At 42.5% G+C, this 18,646-nt stretch overlaps 1 protein-coding gene across 1 annotated transcript in view; it reads left to right on the top strand.

Annotated features, from left to right (window-relative positions):
- The window catches only part of MAP6 (microtubule associated protein 6), a 79,974-nt gene that overhangs the window by 1,152 nt on the left and 60,176 nt on the right, over positions 1-18,646 (top strand). Inside the window, 2 exon segments of the mRNA XM_023744212.1 lie at positions 37-183; positions 186-540. Coding sequence (XP_023599980.1) covers positions 37-183; positions 186-540 — 502 coding nt within the window.

The following is an 18,646-nucleotide window of genomic DNA, read 5'->3' as shown; positions in this document are numbered from 1 at the left end:
TCCACCTCCGCGCGGCCGCGACTCGTGATGCGGCAGGACTATCGCGCTGGAGGCCAGAGCCGAGCTGCCGGCCGCGCAGCGAGTACAGCCTCGACGTGCCCTTCGAGCGCGAGACGCAGTACCAGAAGGACTTCCGCGCCTGGCCGCTGCCGCGCCGCGTGGACCACCCGTGGATCCCCAAGCCGTGCCGATCCCCGCGGCCTCGCAGGCGGCAGCGCCTGTCCTCGGGACGCCCAAGCGCCGGCCTCCGAGCCAGGAGCGCTGGCCGGTGCAGGTGGCCGCGGAGGCCCCTGGCGGAGCGGGTGTCCTCGGGGCGGGAGAGGCGATGCGCTCGGACGAGCGCTACACGCGCAAGAAGGCCGGGCCGGCCTGGATGCTGCGTCGCGCCGAGGGGCTGGGGCCGGAGCAGACGCCGCTGCCTGCCGCCCAGGCCCAGGCCCAGGTCGCGGGCCCCGAGGGTGGCAAGGGGCGTGCGGCAGCTGACGCCCTCAACAGGCAGATCCGCGAGGAGGTGGCGAGTGCCGTGGGCAGCTCCTACAGGTGAGATGCCGGACTCGGCTCCTGCGACGGGGCTGGTCACCCTGACCCTCTACCCAGGACTCACTCTCCACCTCGCAGGCCTCACATTCAGCCTCCCCTCCCAACCCAGACCACACTCTCCCCGACCCTTCCCAGGCACCCTCCCGTGGCTGATTCCTTTCGGCACTTTCTTATGTGTCTTCCCCAACCTGCCCAGGTCTTTCGCTTGACCATTTCAGCCACCTTTTCCCCATCCCGCCCCACCTCGGATCCCTCCCTGCCCAACAAAGACCCTTTGCAATTGTTTCACAGGCTGTGCTTCCATTCCGCCCCACCCAGCTTACCCACTGCACTAGTCTAGATGCGGCCCCTTGCTGGCTCAGTCGCCACCCACCAGCCTTCATGCCTTCCCCCAGGGCCCCATTCTTCCAGAAGAAGAATTCTTTCCCAGTGACCAATAGCCCTCTTCCCTAGCCCAGTTCGCTTGGCCTTTGAGTCTTCCTTCCCCTCTCTCAGTCCCTGGGAGATACCCAAGCACCACACCCTTTTCTGGATTCCTTCAAAAATCCTTATAGCTCACCCTCCTCCTACCACTGGGCTTTGAAGTCAGACTCCTTAGGTTTCTTACTGGCTGTGGCACATTGGGCAAGTTTCTTAACCCGTCTGGGCCTCAGGCTCTTATTGGATGTGATTGAGAGGTTGAGAAGTACTCGCTCATTTATTAATTTAATATCCAACTTATTATTGAGCACCTACTCTATGCCAGGCACTATGCTAGACATTGTGGGGCTTAAATGAGATGATTCAGGGGGGAAATTGTGCCTGGCACGTAGTAGATGATTAGTACATTTTGGTCCTCTTCCAGCCTTCTGCAGGATGCTTCATTATTCTGATTTTCACTTTGTAGGTATGTCCTACCCAGCCTTCTCTCCTTTCTCCTGTCTCTTTATGTTCTCCAGATGTGTTTCCCATTCTCTTACCACCAAGAACGCCCCCCCCCTTTTTTTTTAACACAGTTGAATGCCCTGTAAATGAATGCTTCCAAGCAAGGGCATAACCTCTCTCTCTTCCCATTCTTCTAGAATTCTCCCTTTGCTGTAGTCTCAGCCCTTCCAGCCTGCTTTGTCATCCTTCATGCATCCAATATGTATTTTTGAATGCTTAGCTTTTAGTCCTGCCTTTATTTTTCAACCCGAATCAACCAGCTAGCAGATCACAGTTGACTCTGAACATGTAACATCGGGCATGGAGGTCTCTGGGGAAGCAGATGTGCATGATGGATAATTGAATGAAAGGTATCAAAAATGTGGCTTATGGGGTCCTTCATCAATGCCACAGCCAGTTGCCTCCTGCTGGCCAGAGGGTGTGGCCAGGAGGACTGCAGAAGTAGTGTCTTTTGCCAAGACTCTATGTGCAGCCTCATGTCAGACAGGTCTTTCTCCAGTGAACATAACAAACACTTCTTTACATGCCGAGGAAAGACTAGCATAGTTAACATCCTCTCTGTTAAGACAAAATCAACCCCTCTCCAGGTTTTAACTCTGGAAAGCATTTTCCACTGAGAAGGGGCAGCCACTCTGTTGGCCACTACTCCATCTTCCTGCATTCCACCTCCCACTTGACATTATTCTCTGGGTTTATTGTTATCTTGACCACACTGGTCCCCAAGGAGCATACCGCTTCCCTCTAAAGCTCTGGGTCATGCGAGGACACGTATCCTTTTCCTTGATTCATAGTCACCAGGAGGTAACATTTTCACAATATCTTTATGCTGCTACCAAGAGAGCATCAAAAAGAAAAGAAAGGGGCATAAAAAACAAAGCCAAGATGTAGCTTGTGATTCTGCCATGGCTTTCTTATTTATAGGGCCCTACTTCACTCCCTGAGAGCCCCAAAGTTGGCCCAAGATCTCAGATTCCTGGTCTGGCCTCTTTATCTTCCTACTCCCACTCAATGACCCTGTGGCAGGTGGAACCTTAACACCCACCAGGCAGGAACTACCTCTCCTCACTTCCATAGAGTCAATGCCAATCAAGAGAGATTCCAGATTCTCAAATCTCTTTGGGTGATCCCACTCAGTTCATATTTCCAAGTGGGTGGGGCTTTCTTTGTCCATGGATGATTGGCCAGACAGTCAGGGAATGACCCACCCTTCAGATACAACTCACTCTAAATATTTTGGCTTGTACCTATGTGCTGTATAGCCTCTTCCCCCCAAAAAACACCTTAACTGTACAGTAAGCATGTCATGCTTTACAATTAGAATTATACACATACTGCAAGTGATTGGATTGAATAGCAGAAGGCTATACTCTTATAGCTAGTGAGAATGCTTATTTTTTTTAAAAATTTATCTTATTGTTTAAAGTATTACAGATAGTAGTACATATGTCTCCTTTTTTTCCCCCCATTGACCTTCCCCCGGCCTCCCCTACCCCCCAGCACATGCCCTCACCACCACCACCCCCCCGCCCCCGCCAGTGTCTTGTGTCCATTGGTTATGAGAGAATGCTTATTCTTGATGGCTATCAAAAAAAAAATCTGAGCACCTCAAAAATGTTTTTTTCTAATTTGGATCTTCTGTAAAATTTAATTATGCATATGATTCTGGGCAGCATTTCCATTTTGCTGGATAATCAGAATGGTTTTGAATCAGAATGAGTGTTGATGAGAGACATCAGTTTCTCTAAGGAACAATTTAACTGCATGACAAATTTGATGTGAAATTTAATATTATTTTTTGCTCCAGAAGAAAAATAAACCAGTAATAGGGAAATGCACTTTGGGCGAAAGTAGATATGAAAAATCAGATAATCAATTAATGAAATATACTATAAAGAAAAAATGCCTGGAAATGGTAGGCTTATCTGGAACATTGATTTTCTTTCCCAGTTGTCTCACATTCTTTGCTTTGGTATAATTCTGAATATCTGCTGAATTTAAACATGCCCTCTGTCTGCTGTAAAGGAGGCTTACCTTGCCTTATAAGCCAAGTTGGCCTCCATTTCAATGATAATTTGATTTACAAACCCTTTTCTTCTGCCACTCTACATAAATCATGGTGGTTTACACCATGGTGACTGGCTTATCTCATGGGCTTTACAAAGGACATCTGTCACATGACATCAATGGGAGCAGTTTGCTTAAATAAAGAACACATAATCCATCAGCTTAATATATTGGTATATAATACAAAATATACATTCAGCATCTAGAGTCATATACATATTAATTAGTTTTACCCTGCAATATACATTCAGTAGATAATATCAAATGTCCTTTGATGCTGTGGTTTTGAGAAACCTTCCCTATTTAACAGTTCATCTAATTCATAACCTACCCACACTAGCCTGAGATTTTTTTGCATTCAAATGGTATCTAAGGTACCTTTAGAATTATTCACAATCATGAAGTTGATTGATTTTTAATACATTCATTTTACATAGATGATATAAAATTGAGAAGCATTCTTTTGTTATCATTTTTAATGTTAAAGATGTAAAATTGAGAAGCATGTCTTTTACATTTTTAATGTTAAGGATGGATTTCACTGGTGAGCCATTTGTGATTTTAGACCTAGCATTCTAAATTAGAAAATAGATGAGTCAGAGGAGGGGATTAAAATTCCCCTCTTAGCAACCAATTGCCCTAGCCTTCAGTTAATAGGGATAGAGGGGGAAGCAGGTGCTCCCCATAGAAATGCTAATGAAAACTTTTCCTGGAAGAAATCAGCTGAGGCACCAGGAGGTAGATTTAATAAACCAGAGGCAAAATACTTGAAAAATGAGAGTGGTCACAAGGAAATCAGAAAGAAAGGAAGCCTTTAATATCTGCCCTACAGTCTTCCATTAAGGTTAGAGAAAGGCCCGCCTGACTAGGCTTATGCTGTGCAGAATTCCCTATGCCTATAGCGCAACTGCCCGTTTTCCGAATTTCTTCCTGGGTATACTTCAAGGCCACTCTTCAATGATGCCTTCCAGATTCTGTCATTCAGAACCAAATTTTCTTTTATTCCCTTTTTAACACTTGGAGTGGGGGAAACGAGTTAAGTCGGCTCGCGTGAATTGCGCGTACTCCGCGGGAGCCGTCTTTAACTCGGTTCATATAGATTTGCGGTGGAGTGCGGGAAACGTGTAAACTCGGGCCGATTGTAACTGCGTATTACCAAATATTTGTTTGTAATCCACCCTTTTGGTGGATGGAACAAAACCAAAAGACAGAGCCATCTTATATTTTGGCGGGAAATTCACCCCACACCGGAGTGTTAATATTCTGTACACTTCTCATTGTCTGCTCAATTGTAAAATACTTTTGCCTGTTTCTGCCTCCCCCACCAGATCATGAACAATTGAAGGGAAGAAGTATATTTTGTTCATCTCTATATCTCTCATAGCCTAACATTGTGCTAGGTGCCATATAGGTTTGTTGAATCCAGTGGCATTTGGTGAAAATTCTGTTTACCTACATATTGATTCATTTCATTCATTTTCACTTAGTTGAATTTATTTCAGAAAATTACCACCAAGCCCCTGCTATGTATCAGACAGGATGCGGGGGATACCAAATGAATGTCATAACCCTTCTGGAAGGAAATTGTGTTTCCTTAATCAAAATAAAGTCCAGTTCCTACTAGGTTAGCACTAGGAGTAATGTTCAGATGAGGAAGGGCAGCAAACCTTACAGACCTGATTCTAGATGCATTGTCATCCAGGGTACTGGCCCTCCACCTGGGCTGCACGTTGGAATCACCGCAGCACTTTTAAAATGTTGAATCTGATTCAGTTTAAAATTCTGATTCAGTTGTTATGGGGTGTGGCTCGGGCACCTGAATTTCAGAAAAAACTGTCCCAGGTGATTCTCCTGGGCAATTCAGGTTATGACCTTCTTCCCCACGGCAAAGGACCTGAAACATTAGTACACAAAAGAATCATTTGGAGAGCTTTCTGAAATGCAGACTCCAGGGCTTCCTCCCCAGACCTGTCGATTCAGCAGTTTGAAATGGAGCCCGAGAATCTACAGTTTAAAAAGTACTCTAGGTTATTTTGATGCAGGTGAACTTCAGACTTGGAAAACCACTTCTTGGAAAGATTTGCTATCTTTATGGTATTGAGTTTTCCCACATTCAAACATGGTATTCTTGCCATTTAAGTCTTTTATGTCCTTCACTTACATTTTGTAATTTTCTCAAAAAATTCATGCACAGACACAATAGGGTTTAAATTTTATGTTACTATATTTAAGTCTTTAATAATCGAACTGGATTTTACCTTTATATTTAGAATGAGGTAAGGAAGCTAATTTTTTCTTTTCCCATACCCTAACGCCCTTTTAAAAAGTTCAATTTTCCCCACTGATACCTCCACTAATATCTTCTCTTTCACAATAAGGGTCACATATGTTTGCATATATTTCCAAGATCTCTGTTTTACTCCATTAGCCTGAGCTAATGCCAAACGATCATCTGTTTTTGCCTATGCTATTTTAAATTATTTTTCCACTGTAATGAGTATTTTTTTTACATTTTTCAATTTGTTAATGCTCATGTGCATTAGTTTTTGTATGTTAATCTTGTATTCAGCAACTTTACCACACTCTTCAATTAGTTTTGTCTGTAGATTCTCTTTGGTTGTCTGTGAAGATAATGGATGTTTTTAGCAAATACCAATTCATTATCATCCTCTCTAATATTTATATTTGTGGCGTGTGCATGCGTACGTGTGTGCATGTGTGTGCGTGTGTGTGTGTGTGTTTTGCTGCGCTGATGAGGACATTGGTGTAATTTTTATAGTAGGTGATAAAAAGCATTTTTGTCTTGGGACATGGGAATGCTTCTCAAGTTTTATTGTTAAGTATGAGGTTAGCTCTGAGGTTTTTATGAGATAGCTTCATACCAGGTTAAGAAACTACCCTTTATCCTTGTTTACTAGGGGTTTCTAAAAATGTGGATGGCATTGAATTTTATTGAATGCTTTCTCTGCATCACTGAGGTGATCATATGATTTTTCTTTTTAATCTGTTAATAGATTTTTCTGATATTGAGTCATCTTTGCATTTCTAAAATAAACCTTGCTTAGATAAAAATCTATTTTATTATGCTGAATTTGGTTTGCTATTTGTTATTTTAAATGTTTGCATACAGGGAGAGGGGTGAAAAAGGTGAAGGGATTGAGAAGCACAGATGGGTAGTTACAAAATTGTCATGGGGATGTAAAGTACAGCATAGGAGATATAGTCAGTAATATTGTAATAAATATGTACAGTGCCATTTGGGTACTGGAAATATAGGATGGGGAAACACTTTGTAAAGTGAGGTGTTTTTACTGAGGAATTACCATGTGCAAAGCATCTGGCTAGATCATTGGTTGACCTTGTGCAGTTAACCTTCAAAGATATAATGCTGCCTGAGACTAACACACAAAGAAGAGTGAAGATAACACAATCAATTCTTGGTTGCTCTCTTAGGAAAAATTGGAATCTAATGCATATATGAACTTAAAAAAAGAGTCAAGCCAAAGGTAGTTCTAAATCAACCATCACTAAGAATCACTCAGTGTTCCAGACACAAAACTAAAATAATCTAACAAATGTTCACTAGGATTAAAGAGCCCCCTCCATATCAGTGCAGCTTTGGCTTGACAAACTGCCAGTTGTATAAATGTAGACAGATGTGCTTATAATTGTTTATTAAAGGAAGAAAATTGTAAGATTGGCCTTGACCAACAAGCTAAAAATCCTCTTGATGTTCACTAAAGATGCTAGTTTTCACCACTAGAAGTAATAATAGTAGCTAATTGAGTACCTACTATGTTCTTGGCAGGCTGGTAGAAACCTTAGGTGCATTTTTTTTGCAATCTCTGTAGTAGCCCTGGAAAATGATACTATTACTTCCCTGCACAGCCCTTCCTCCATGTCATATTAGCATGTATTATCTCAACTCAGTTTCATTCCAATAAACATTGATTAGTGTCCACTATATATCAGGCTAATTCCTAGTATGACAAAGCAGTCATTGCTCTTGAAGGCTTATGTTTATTCAGCAGAGATCACTGAAAAGTAATAGGTACTCCAATAAAAAGTTTGTGCACAGAAGAGAGAAGGTTTAAATCTACTTGATAAGGGTTATCAGGAAGAGGGGTCAGTAAAGAAGGGACTAGTAGGCTGAATCTTCAAAGATGAGTGGGCATTAAATGAGGAAATTGTAAGCAGTTCTGTGCTGGTAAAGCTTAGAGGTCTCATTGAGTGAGAATAGAACGGTTAGAAGCAGACGGGGTAAGTAGGCCGGGGCCAGCTCCTTTACCATATAAGCAAAGGGAAGAAGAGGATTAGGTTTTGGATTTTAGAAAAGGTGACTGCAACAGCAGTGGGCAGGTTGGACTGGAGGGGGTTAGACTGGGAGCATGGAATCCAGGAAGGACTGAGGTGATGAAGACCTCCAGCAAGGAAAGAATGGAAATAAGCACAGATGGTACAGAATAAAATAATGTAGTGGCTAATTGAAAGTGAGCAGAAAGCGAAGAGTCTAGGATGCTTCCCAGACTGCATGCTTTGGATATCAGGGGAAATAATCATTCATTGAGCTAGGTAGCACAGTTTTGGAGAAGTTGAATTTAAGGTGTCTCTTAAATTCATGGAGATGTTCAGTGGAAAGTGAAACTAGAAACCCACCCTGCTGGTAAGGGTACAAATTGTTACAATCACTTTGTAAAACTCCTTAGCTTTATCTACCCAAGTTAAACATATGTTTTACCCTATGACCCAGAAATTGCACCCCTGAGTATGTATACCTAACAGAAATACGCGCAGAAGACTTGTACAAGAAGTATATAGCAGCTTTGAATAAAAGCTAAAAAGTAAAACCAGACCAAATGTCCACCAACAATAGGATAGATGAATTGCAGTATTTTCATACAGTGGAATATCACATGGCAGGGTGTGGTAGGTAGACTAATGTTCTCCTCCCCCATCCACATCCTAATTCCTGGACCCTGTGAATATATTATATTATATTATATTATATTATATTATATTATATTATATAGCAAAAGGGACTTTGCATATATCCATTAAATTAAGGATCTTGAGGTGGGATGAGTATCCCAGATTATCCACATGAGTCCACTATAATCAGGGAGATATTTATGGGTGAAAGGGTTAATGTCACAGTGAGGCAGTGTGATAAAGGCTTGGCCAGCCATTATTAGATTTGATGACAAAAAGGACACATAAGCCAAGGACTGCCAGAAGCCTCTAAGAAGCTAGAAAAGACAAGGAAATGGATTCTCCCCTAGAGCCTTCAAAAGGAACATCTTGCTTCTGTTGAACCGTGATTTTAGCCAGTGAGACCCATTTCAGACGCCTTAACTACAGAACTGAAAGACACTTAAGACAATGCATGCATGTTGCTTTAAGCCATTTAGTTTGTGGTAATTTGTTACAGTAACTATAGAAAAGTAATATACAGGGTTTCTCAGTCTTGGCACTATTGACGTCTTGCACCATTGTCTTGAGGAGTTGTCCCGTGCATTGTGAGATGTTTGGCAGCACCCGGCTTCTATCCACGCCATGCCAGTAGCATTCCCCACCACACCCACCCTGAGATGTGACAATCAAAAATATTTCCAGACAAAAATAAATAAATTTTTCCAGACAATGCCAAAAGCCACCCCCTGGGGGTGTCTGTAGCAAAATTGTGTCAGGTTGAGAACCACTGTTACAGAGCAATAAAACAGGCGTGGCTCAGTGGTTGAGCATCAACCTATGAACCAGGAGGTCACTGTTCGATTCCCAGTCAGGGCACATGCCTGGGTTGTGGGCTCGATCCCCAGTGTGGGGCATGCGGAGGCAGCCGATCAATGATTCTCTCTCATCATTGATGCTCCTCTCTCTCCCTCTCCCTTCCTCTCCGAAATCAATAAAAATTTTTAAGAAAAAAAAAGAAATTACTGCAATACCAATAATATGGATAGATCTCCATGATGATGAAAGAAACCCGTTACAGCTCACTTAATGATTCCATTTATGTGAATTTCAAAAATAGGCAAAAGTAGTTGATGGTGATGGAAATCAAAAGAGTGGTGGTCTCCAGGGTGGGTGGGTAATTGGCTGAGAAGGAGCATGAGGGAACCTTCTGAGATGTTGGAAATGTTTTATAACTTGATCTGGGTGGTTAATTGTTAAATTAAGATTTATGGACTTTATTCTATGTATGTTATATTTCAACAAAAAGTAAAAAACAAAATAAAAACTAAGTGAATGGAGATATAGGTTTGATGCTCAGGAGAAAGGGCAGAACAGAAAGATATATATGGATACTGAGCTGTCAGTGAGGGTCAAACCCATAGGTGTCAGAGTGGCTGGAGAGTAAAGAGGGTGAGCAGAAGAGAAGGCCAGAGCCCAGCCAGTGCCAACATATCAGGGTTGGGCAGAAGAAGAATCAAGGATGGACCTTGGGTGTCTGTGTGTCTGAGAGCAAGAGCACAGGCCTCACCATTGTCCCACTTCCCACCTCCCTGCCTCTGGTCGTGTGCATACCCGCAGGAACTACCCCACGTGTACTCCTGTCTGTTCTCTCCTCGCATAGTTCATCGTCATTGTGTATTTGTTTTCCAACTGAATGAAGAGGGTTTTGCAGGACCAAGCTGGTGTAACCATTTATGGTGGGAAAATTGGGCCCAGGCTCTTAGCCACAAAACCCACCGTAAGTGCCTTCCTGAATCACTGCCTCCTCCACTGTGCTGTTCCCTGTGGTCACTGTCTGTTTCGTACAGTGACTCCAGAAAGTTGGCCCACGTTGTGGCATATCCTAGAGTGCATTTTTACCATCTTTTTAACCCCTAAGAATTGTTCTCTATTAAACTGTAAAGATAGACAATGGCAGAATGCGAAAGGGCAGAATGTGAGAGAGAAGAGAGACATAATTAAGTTTCAACCTTATTTTTATTTGTGGAGTCCTTACTCTGTGCCAATTGCTTTAACATATTTTTCCTCCCCCATTTAGCCTTCATAATGGCCTTTAAAGTAAACAGCTCTCTCTTTAAAGTTGAGTCCGGGAGGTCTGGGGACTGAGGTCACATAACCAGCCAGTGGCTGAGCTGGCTCAGAAACCTGGTTCTCTTCATTCCAGACTCCAGCTGTATCTTACTTGTGAGCCCACATGGACCCCTTCCCTGTCCCTCAGTTTGACATGTCATTCCTGGGAGGGCTACTGTGTGTCTCCCCGCCCCACCCTTCATGTCTTTGTGGTTCCAGCTCTCCTAAGCCAGGCCATTCTCCTTCACCAGCCTGTTTCTGCAGTGGAGAGGGGTAGGTGGTCTCACCACTCCTTATTCCGAATTCTCCATGGATCCCCCTCCTCTCCAGCCCAAGACCCAGGCACGGTGCCTCAAGGTTTTCCAGGACCTAACCTGTCAGGTGCTTCCAGCGTCTTGCCCACTGCTCTTCACTCACACCTGATGCCCTTTCCTGGGGGTTCTCAGTTCTGGTTTCACATTGAAGTCAGGGGGGCCTCAGCAGGTGACACAGCCCAATGACAGCCTGAGCGGGGCCTTGGCAGGCCCCACATGGAACTCCTGCTGGATGTTGCTCACATTTTTCTCTCCTCCCCTCTTCCTCTCATCCTCTTTCTAAATTCTTCCTATTCTTCGGGGCTTTTGGTCCATTGTGAAAGAAGCTTATACTATAAAAGCATGGAATTAGGTTGGCTTTATTGGATTATAATATCATCGTAACAATGCAGTGGGCTTAATATTATTTTTATTCCAAGTTCAATGCAACGTCTTGAGAGCATGCAGTGGCTGGAGCTACGGGCTCTAAGGAGTTAGAGTGCAGAGCACATGATTCCGCTCACAGGAGCTGCCGTCTTGTGAGGGAGGTAACATGGGTGCAAGCATCTAACTACCAGGCAGGGCCTGGTGAGGGTTAAAATCAGGGGCCAGAGCTCTCTAGGGCCACAACAAGGGTTGGTGAAGTGGAGATTCATGGAAAAGATGGTTGTAGAAGTCCTGGGAGGTGTCCTGTGAAGGATTTGGTGGCCATTAAAATGGTTTGGATCATCTCTCTGTAACTTAAAATCTGTGTGACCTTGAGATAATGACACAGTAGTGACTTCACAGAGTCATGATGAAGAGGGAGAGGGATAATGCTTTTACCCAATCACAGTAAATACTGGCTACTTTCATTATTATAAGAGCAGGCTACCAGCGAAGTCTTTCATTTGTTCATACAGTGAACGTTTATCATATCTGTATCAGGCACTATGCTAGGACCCGGAACACAGAAGTGAATTACACATGGTACTTGTCCTAAAAGAGTTCCTGCTCTAGTGAGAGAAAAGATGCACAGGGCACTGCGGGCATGTAGAGGAAAGGGGGTTTTGACTCAGTCTAAATCAGGGACCATTCCTGAAGAAGGCATACCTGTGCATTGGGTCAAAAGCACGGAGTTATTTCCACTGGGAAGGCAAAAAGTAAGAACTTTATATTCCTTCCTTGAGGTCTTTACAAATGGTATAAAACCAAAGAAGGCCATTTAAGAGAACACTCCTTACTAGTAATTTCAGCTTCTCTCAGAAGTCTAGCTTTGCATTCAAATCCTGCTCACCACTTATTACTATATATCTTTGGGCAAATTACTTAACCCGTCTTCTCTGATTTTGTTTCCTCGTTGGTAAAATAGAACCAATAATTCCTACCTTGCAAAGTTGTTGCAAGACTAAACATTCCACTAATTCTGTGACTCTCTTACCTGTCTGATTTGCCATTGCACCCCCAGCACCAGGCTTAGTGCATGGTATTAATAGATATTAACTGAACAGATGAATGAATGATGTATGTACAGTGCTTAGCATAGTGCCTAGTCCCTAGTAAGCACTCGATAGGTAGCCACTATCCTCCTTGCCAGTATCCCCAGTGGGTCTGAGGTCTGCTTGGCTAATATAAAGAGGTAATTTTGCACTTCTGTGTGTACATGTTCTGAATTTCTGGGAAGAGAGCCATGAAATGTTCAGATAAAAGATTCTCTATGAGTATTTTTAGTCAACTTGGAGGGTCAGGGAAGACTTCAGACAGGAGGGTAGCATCTGAGCTTGGCCTAGGAAGATGGGTCTGATTTCAGTCGGCAAAGCAATCAGGGAGGCAGGGAGTGACATATTCCAGGCCCAATGGATAGCTCGCGCATGGAGAGCTGTGGGGCAGCCACAGATACTCAGGTATGACAAGTGTTCCAAGTGTGAGGAGTGACATGGCAGGACACAGTGTGGAAAGGCCTAGATCAGTGATCAGCAAACCCTCTGTGAAGGGGCAGATAGTACATATGTTAGGCTTTGCCAGCTCTTAAATATTATATAAAAGAGAGAACAAATTTCCTAAAAGTTTTATTGATGAAATTACTGTATAATAATAATTGAATGCAAATCTTTTGTAATATAGGTCTACTAATGAGAAGAATAGATTTTTAGGGGAATAATATTTGCTGAAATGGGATTTAAAATTAGCATTCGCTTTCATCATATTGATTGCAAATATTTACCTGCAAAACCCTTCTCAGCTCATGGCTGAACAAAAACAGTGAGAGGGACAGATTTGACTCATAGACCATAGTTTGCCAATCTCTGATCTGTGTTACTGAGGACAGAATACTGTGATACCAAGTTTCAGACTCTGTATTTAAGTAGCAAATGACCTCTTGAACAGAGTGCCTGAGAATACTCGGTTTGACTGTGCCTTATTAAAGCACATCATTTATTCTTCCCAAGCGACATAGTCACTCTCTTGTTTCCTGACAACTGAAAGCAACAAGGCACTGATGGATGTGTGAGAGTTTCTTTGTCTTCATATATAATGGGTAACCAACCCATCTCTCACGACAACCAAATATACAAGGTACAGGAGTCGTCATTGTGAAATAATGTTAGTCTCTGGCTGCTATGACCATTTTGTGTGGGGTTTCCCCTGGAGCTGGAACAAGGCTTAAAAAAAAAAAAAAAGACAAGGAATACGTGGTATTAAAAGGTGCATGCAGCCATACTTCACTTGTCTGTGATTCAGCACCTAAGGAAAGCATGGAAGAGAGCTCTACCAGGAGAGGGTTGTTATGACTCCTCAAACAGGCCCTGACCCAGCATTTCTCCAGAGTCTGCGAAAGGCTGGCTGTGAACTGGAGAGAGACTGGGTGTTTCTAGCTGCTGAGAATCTAATCTAACACCATTCTCTGGGGGGCGTTTAACACATCATAATAGTTCTAAGCCAGACCACATTTGTGAGGAGGAGATACTTTTTAAGTGCTGCTTTCATCTCTATCTAAATGGAAGGATTTTAGTACAGAGTATTACTTTGTGAATGAACAATTTTAATTCAATTCAGTCTTTATAGGGTGTCCCCCAAAATGTATACACACACTATGAATAATTATAAAGGCAGTGTTTATTAAAATACCTTTCATTTTCAAAATGGAACTATCAGCTGTTAAAGTGTATATCCTGTGATTTTTTGGGGGGACACCCTGTATTTGTTGAGTACTTCCTATGAAGACACTGAGTTAAGCTCTGGGGATATGACGGTAAAGTCTGTGTTTGGGAGATCCTGATTTACTCTGTGTCCATTCCTGCTTCAATAATAAGGATAAATGTGATGATGAAAGATGATGGCGATGATGATGATGATGATGATGATGGAGGAGGAAAAAGAGGAGGAAGTAGGAGAAGATGATGCAGCAGCAGAAGCATGTATGCTTTTAACCAAGAAAGGTCTTCAGGGTTGGGGGTGGTAGAAGAGGGAAGGATTCTGAAGAAAAAGTGAAGAACTGAAGAGAAATTAGTAATCACAGGTACTGATCTGGTAGCCATGGTGCAGTGGGTCAACCAAACATCTTGGCATCAGATAAACCTCAGTTCAAATCCCAGCCTTTTTATTTATATAACCTTGGTAAAGTTATTTCAAGTCTCTGAGCCTCAACTTCCTTTTCCAGAAAATGGGGAAATATTATGTGGATGTGAAATTGTGTGGATCTGAAAATGCTTTGTAAACATTAATGCCCTTGCAGTTGTAATTATAAATATTAATACTAATAAATGAGCAGTTTAGGTACCAGGAGAGCAGTCACCCAGAACAGGCTGTGAACTAAGTTCTTGGATTACAGCTATGAACAAGGCAAAGTTCATTGAACAAGGCAGAGTTCATTGTGGAGCGAGCAGTGTAATGATAGATACGGTGTTACATGCATGCCAATGGCTCGTTATTAAATACAGCTGTGATGAATTTTAGGCAGGGAAAGTGCAAGGTGCTAACAGAGCCTTTAATGGGAGCTGACAAGCCTAACCTAGACCAGGAGTTTGAGCTCTCCTCTGAAGAAGTGGCATTTGACATCGATGTAGAGAATCAAATAAAGGCCAAGAGGGACTCTGGTGGTGAGGGAGAAGAAGGGCATTTACCACAAAGAAAATGTAGTAGAGAAATGAGAGACCAAGAAAGAGGAAATATGAAGATTAGTGGAGCCATTTTAGGAAAACACAGAATGAGCTAAATGATCCAAGAGGCTGTCGACTGACAACAGGTGAAGAGAAAACAAAATGGCCAGACACTGAGAAAACCACTAAAAGAGATTCAGGGGGTGGGAGGAATTACCGTATTTTTCCATATATAAGATGCTATTTTTTTCTAAAATTGTTAGACTGAAAATCGAGGGGTGTCTTATACACAGAAGTCAGTCGAGGAGGGAGCTTTGCAGGTGCGTAGCTGCCCATACCTTGTCAAACAGGCTTCCTCCAATCATGAGCCTTATTGTTACTGACGTCAGCTGATGCCGTAATTGGAAGTGGAGATGGAGGTGGAGATGGAGGTGGAGAGTGTGACCTGACCGGAGCATTCTGAGCTGTCAAAGATAAATACTGGTAAGCAATTGTCTTACTCTGCAAAATTCAAACTGAATGTAATCAGCTATGCAAAAGAGCATGGAAATAGAGCTGCAGAGAGACAATTTGTACCTCCTCCCACTGAGTGTACGATCAGACAGTGGAGAAAACAGGAAGAACAACACCTTAAGATGCCAAAAAAGGAGAAGGCCTTAGGAGGAAAACCCAGCAATATGTTTAAAATATTGATTTATTAATTTTGGGTTGGCAAAGTTGAGGGGGGGCGGGCGGGGGGAGAGGCGCGGTGCATCTTATACTACATGGAAAAATACAGTAAGCTGGAAATAGAGTGGACCTGAAACCAGAAAAAAGACAAAGGGAGTGAAAACCCCAAGAATGAGCACTTAAAGACTTCAGATCGCAAAAGCTTAGTGAGACCCAGAGCTTTAGCTAGTTAGGAATCTAATAAGTAAGCTGTATGTCATATGGTGAGACTACATACATAGATTTTTAAAAAACAATTTATACCTTAAATACTCTATATATACTATAATCAAGTAATTTATTCTGTGTTTGGCTTGAAAGAATATATATTTGGTTGTGGGACACAAGGAGATTTGAGGGAGATGGGACAGACCACAAAGGGAAAAATGCTATAGTCTTAAGGGAATAGACACAGACTTTGGGAAAGAACTGCCCTGACCCCCATTCTCTCGGGCGGTAATGGTGGAAGAATCTAGCCACAAACTTTCTGTTAAAAAAGTATCAACTTACCCAGATCAGTAATGTTTTCAGCTAATTCACACCCATCAGCATCATGGAAATATTTGACTGTTTCCTGGTTATTGGCACCTAGCACATATGTCTGACCAGGAGCTAGTGAGAGAAACAGAGGTAACACCATGATTACCTATCTGCTTTGGAACTTGAGAAATGCGTCCCCAAAGGAAAAATAATCATAGTAAAAGTAGAGTCTGCAGCCCTGCCCTGCGGGTGGCTCAGTTGGTTGGAGTGTCATCCCTTACACCAAAAGGTTTCAGGTTTGATTCCTGGTCAGGACCCATACCTAGGTTGCAAGTTCGATCCCTGATCGAATGCATACAGGAGGCAACCGATCGATGCCGCTCTCTCACATTGATGTTTCTCTCTTTCTCCAAAATTAATAGAAACATAGCCTCAGGTGAGGATTAAAAAAAGAACAAAAACAAGTCTGCTATCTATCCTATATGTATAAGATGATCATCCGTTAGCATATCCTATACCAAACCTTGTGGCCCGATTATTGATTGGTATCATTAGAATGATGAAGTAACATCTTAAAGAGGATGGTCAATATACAATTAGGAAAAACATAGACCCTAAAAAGCTCAGTAAAAAATACTAATACTGGAAAAAGAAAAGAACACATGTGCTTTCATTTATTCAATTCCTGCCTACCTAGAAGAGGATGGTTTTCGGGAACTAATTCCAACCAAATTCAAAATGTGAACATTTAGATGCATATGCATCCATCCCAGCTTGATGCAGAGCTCACAGGGAAATTCTTAAATAATGGACACTTGTGAAAAACAACCCAGAAAAAACTATGTAGTCTTGAAATTTTGTTAGAAATCATTTGTTAAATAAAAATAATTTCTATACAAACAAACAAACCAGTGGCATTTGAGCCAAGACCAGAAGGATAGAGATGAGCCGTGATATCTGCTCCATCTCCTGTGTGACCCTGGACAAGCTTCCCTTCTGGCTTCATTTTCCTCACCTATCACTAGGGCTTCGGCCCAGGCCCCCTCACTCAACCATGCTCCAGGATCCCCTTGGAAACCCCAGTGCGTGATGCCAAAGATTGTGTGTATTTCAGGTTGCTGCAGATAACACAGGGTAGATAGAAGAGGGAGCGTGAGCATTGAAGAGGGAGTTCATGGTCAAGGAGTCCGTTTTATCCATTTGATACTGCCTCCACTCTCGTCTAAATATCTGGTGGTACCTTGTCTGAGAAATCTTCAAAGCACTTTTCTTTCTTTCTTTTTTTAGAACTTTAAAAAATATTCTACAAAGAATAGCATAACATCCATATTCTTAATTTAAAATTTTATTACATTTTCTTCTGGTCTTTTTTGTGCTAAAACATTTCCCCCGTCCCACAGGAAAGTTCCTTTTGCCCACCTGGCCCAGACCCATTCTGCTCCTCCCTCTGCCCCACAGGAGGTTGTCATAATGTTGGTGTGCATACCTCTTTATCCATAAGCTACATAAGGCGTTGCTGTATGTGTGTATATGGTTACTTACACGATGTCCAACACTATGTAGCATTCTGTGACTTTTTGTCACTTGACATTATATATCTTTTTTATTTCTTACCCTCACCCGAGGATATGTTTATTGATTTGAGAGGAAGAGGAAGGAGGGAAGGAGGGAAGGAGGGGGGAGAGAGAGGGAAACATTGATATGACAGAGAAACATCAATCAGTTGCCTCTCATAGGCACCCCGACTGGGTAGCAAACCTGCAACCGTTTTGGTGTATGGGATGACACTCTAACCAACTGAGCCACCCAGCCAGGACTCAACATTATATATCTTGGAAAAATACAAACAGGCATACATAAACCCCCATTCGCATACAGTGCCTCCTTTTTATTGACTGTATAATCTGCCAATATATGAATATGTCACATAATTATCTTTATTTATATTTAGGGTTTCCTAATTTGTAACTATCACAAGTAATGCAACAGTGAATATCCATATACATGTCTTTATTTATAAATAAATAGGTTCAAGAGTTGCTGGGAGCCGGTCCATCCTTGCTGTTTCAAGGGACCTGGCGTATATGGCATACTGTTCTTAATATGTTTGCTCCCCTTCTTGGCGCTATGTGTTTTAACCAAAGTCACCTCTCCGAGAAAGGTTGTTTCCCCAGGTAGGAATTTTTCCCTGAGGTTAGGGAGGGGATACAACCCCTTAATTAAGTGCCAGGCGGGTAGTTAAGCTACATAATCTTTACTCCCTGGAATGGAGATAAGAAACGCCCTAACCTTTGTAATAGAAATTGACAGGATTAAAATCGGCTGGTATAAATACGGATGTAACAAGACAATAAACATCAGAACCTCGTCAGATCCTAACCAGAACCTAGGGAGAGAACATGGCAAAAGATCCTGGACAGAACCTGGCTACAGAACTTCACTGGAGAACCTAGACAGAACATGGCAAAAGAACCTGGATAGAACCTGGCTAAAGAACCTGGTGACTGAACCTGGCTGGAGAACCTGGAGAACCTGGCT

This window comes from Myotis lucifugus, unplaced genomic scaffold (assembly GCF_000147115.1).
Source record: "Myotis lucifugus unplaced genomic scaffold, Myoluc2.0 scaffold_437, whole genome shotgun sequence".
Classification (NCBI taxonomy): domain Eukaryota; kingdom Metazoa; phylum Chordata; class Mammalia; order Chiroptera; family Vespertilionidae; genus Myotis; species Myotis lucifugus.
This window is presented reverse-complemented; position numbering and strand designations above follow the sequence as displayed.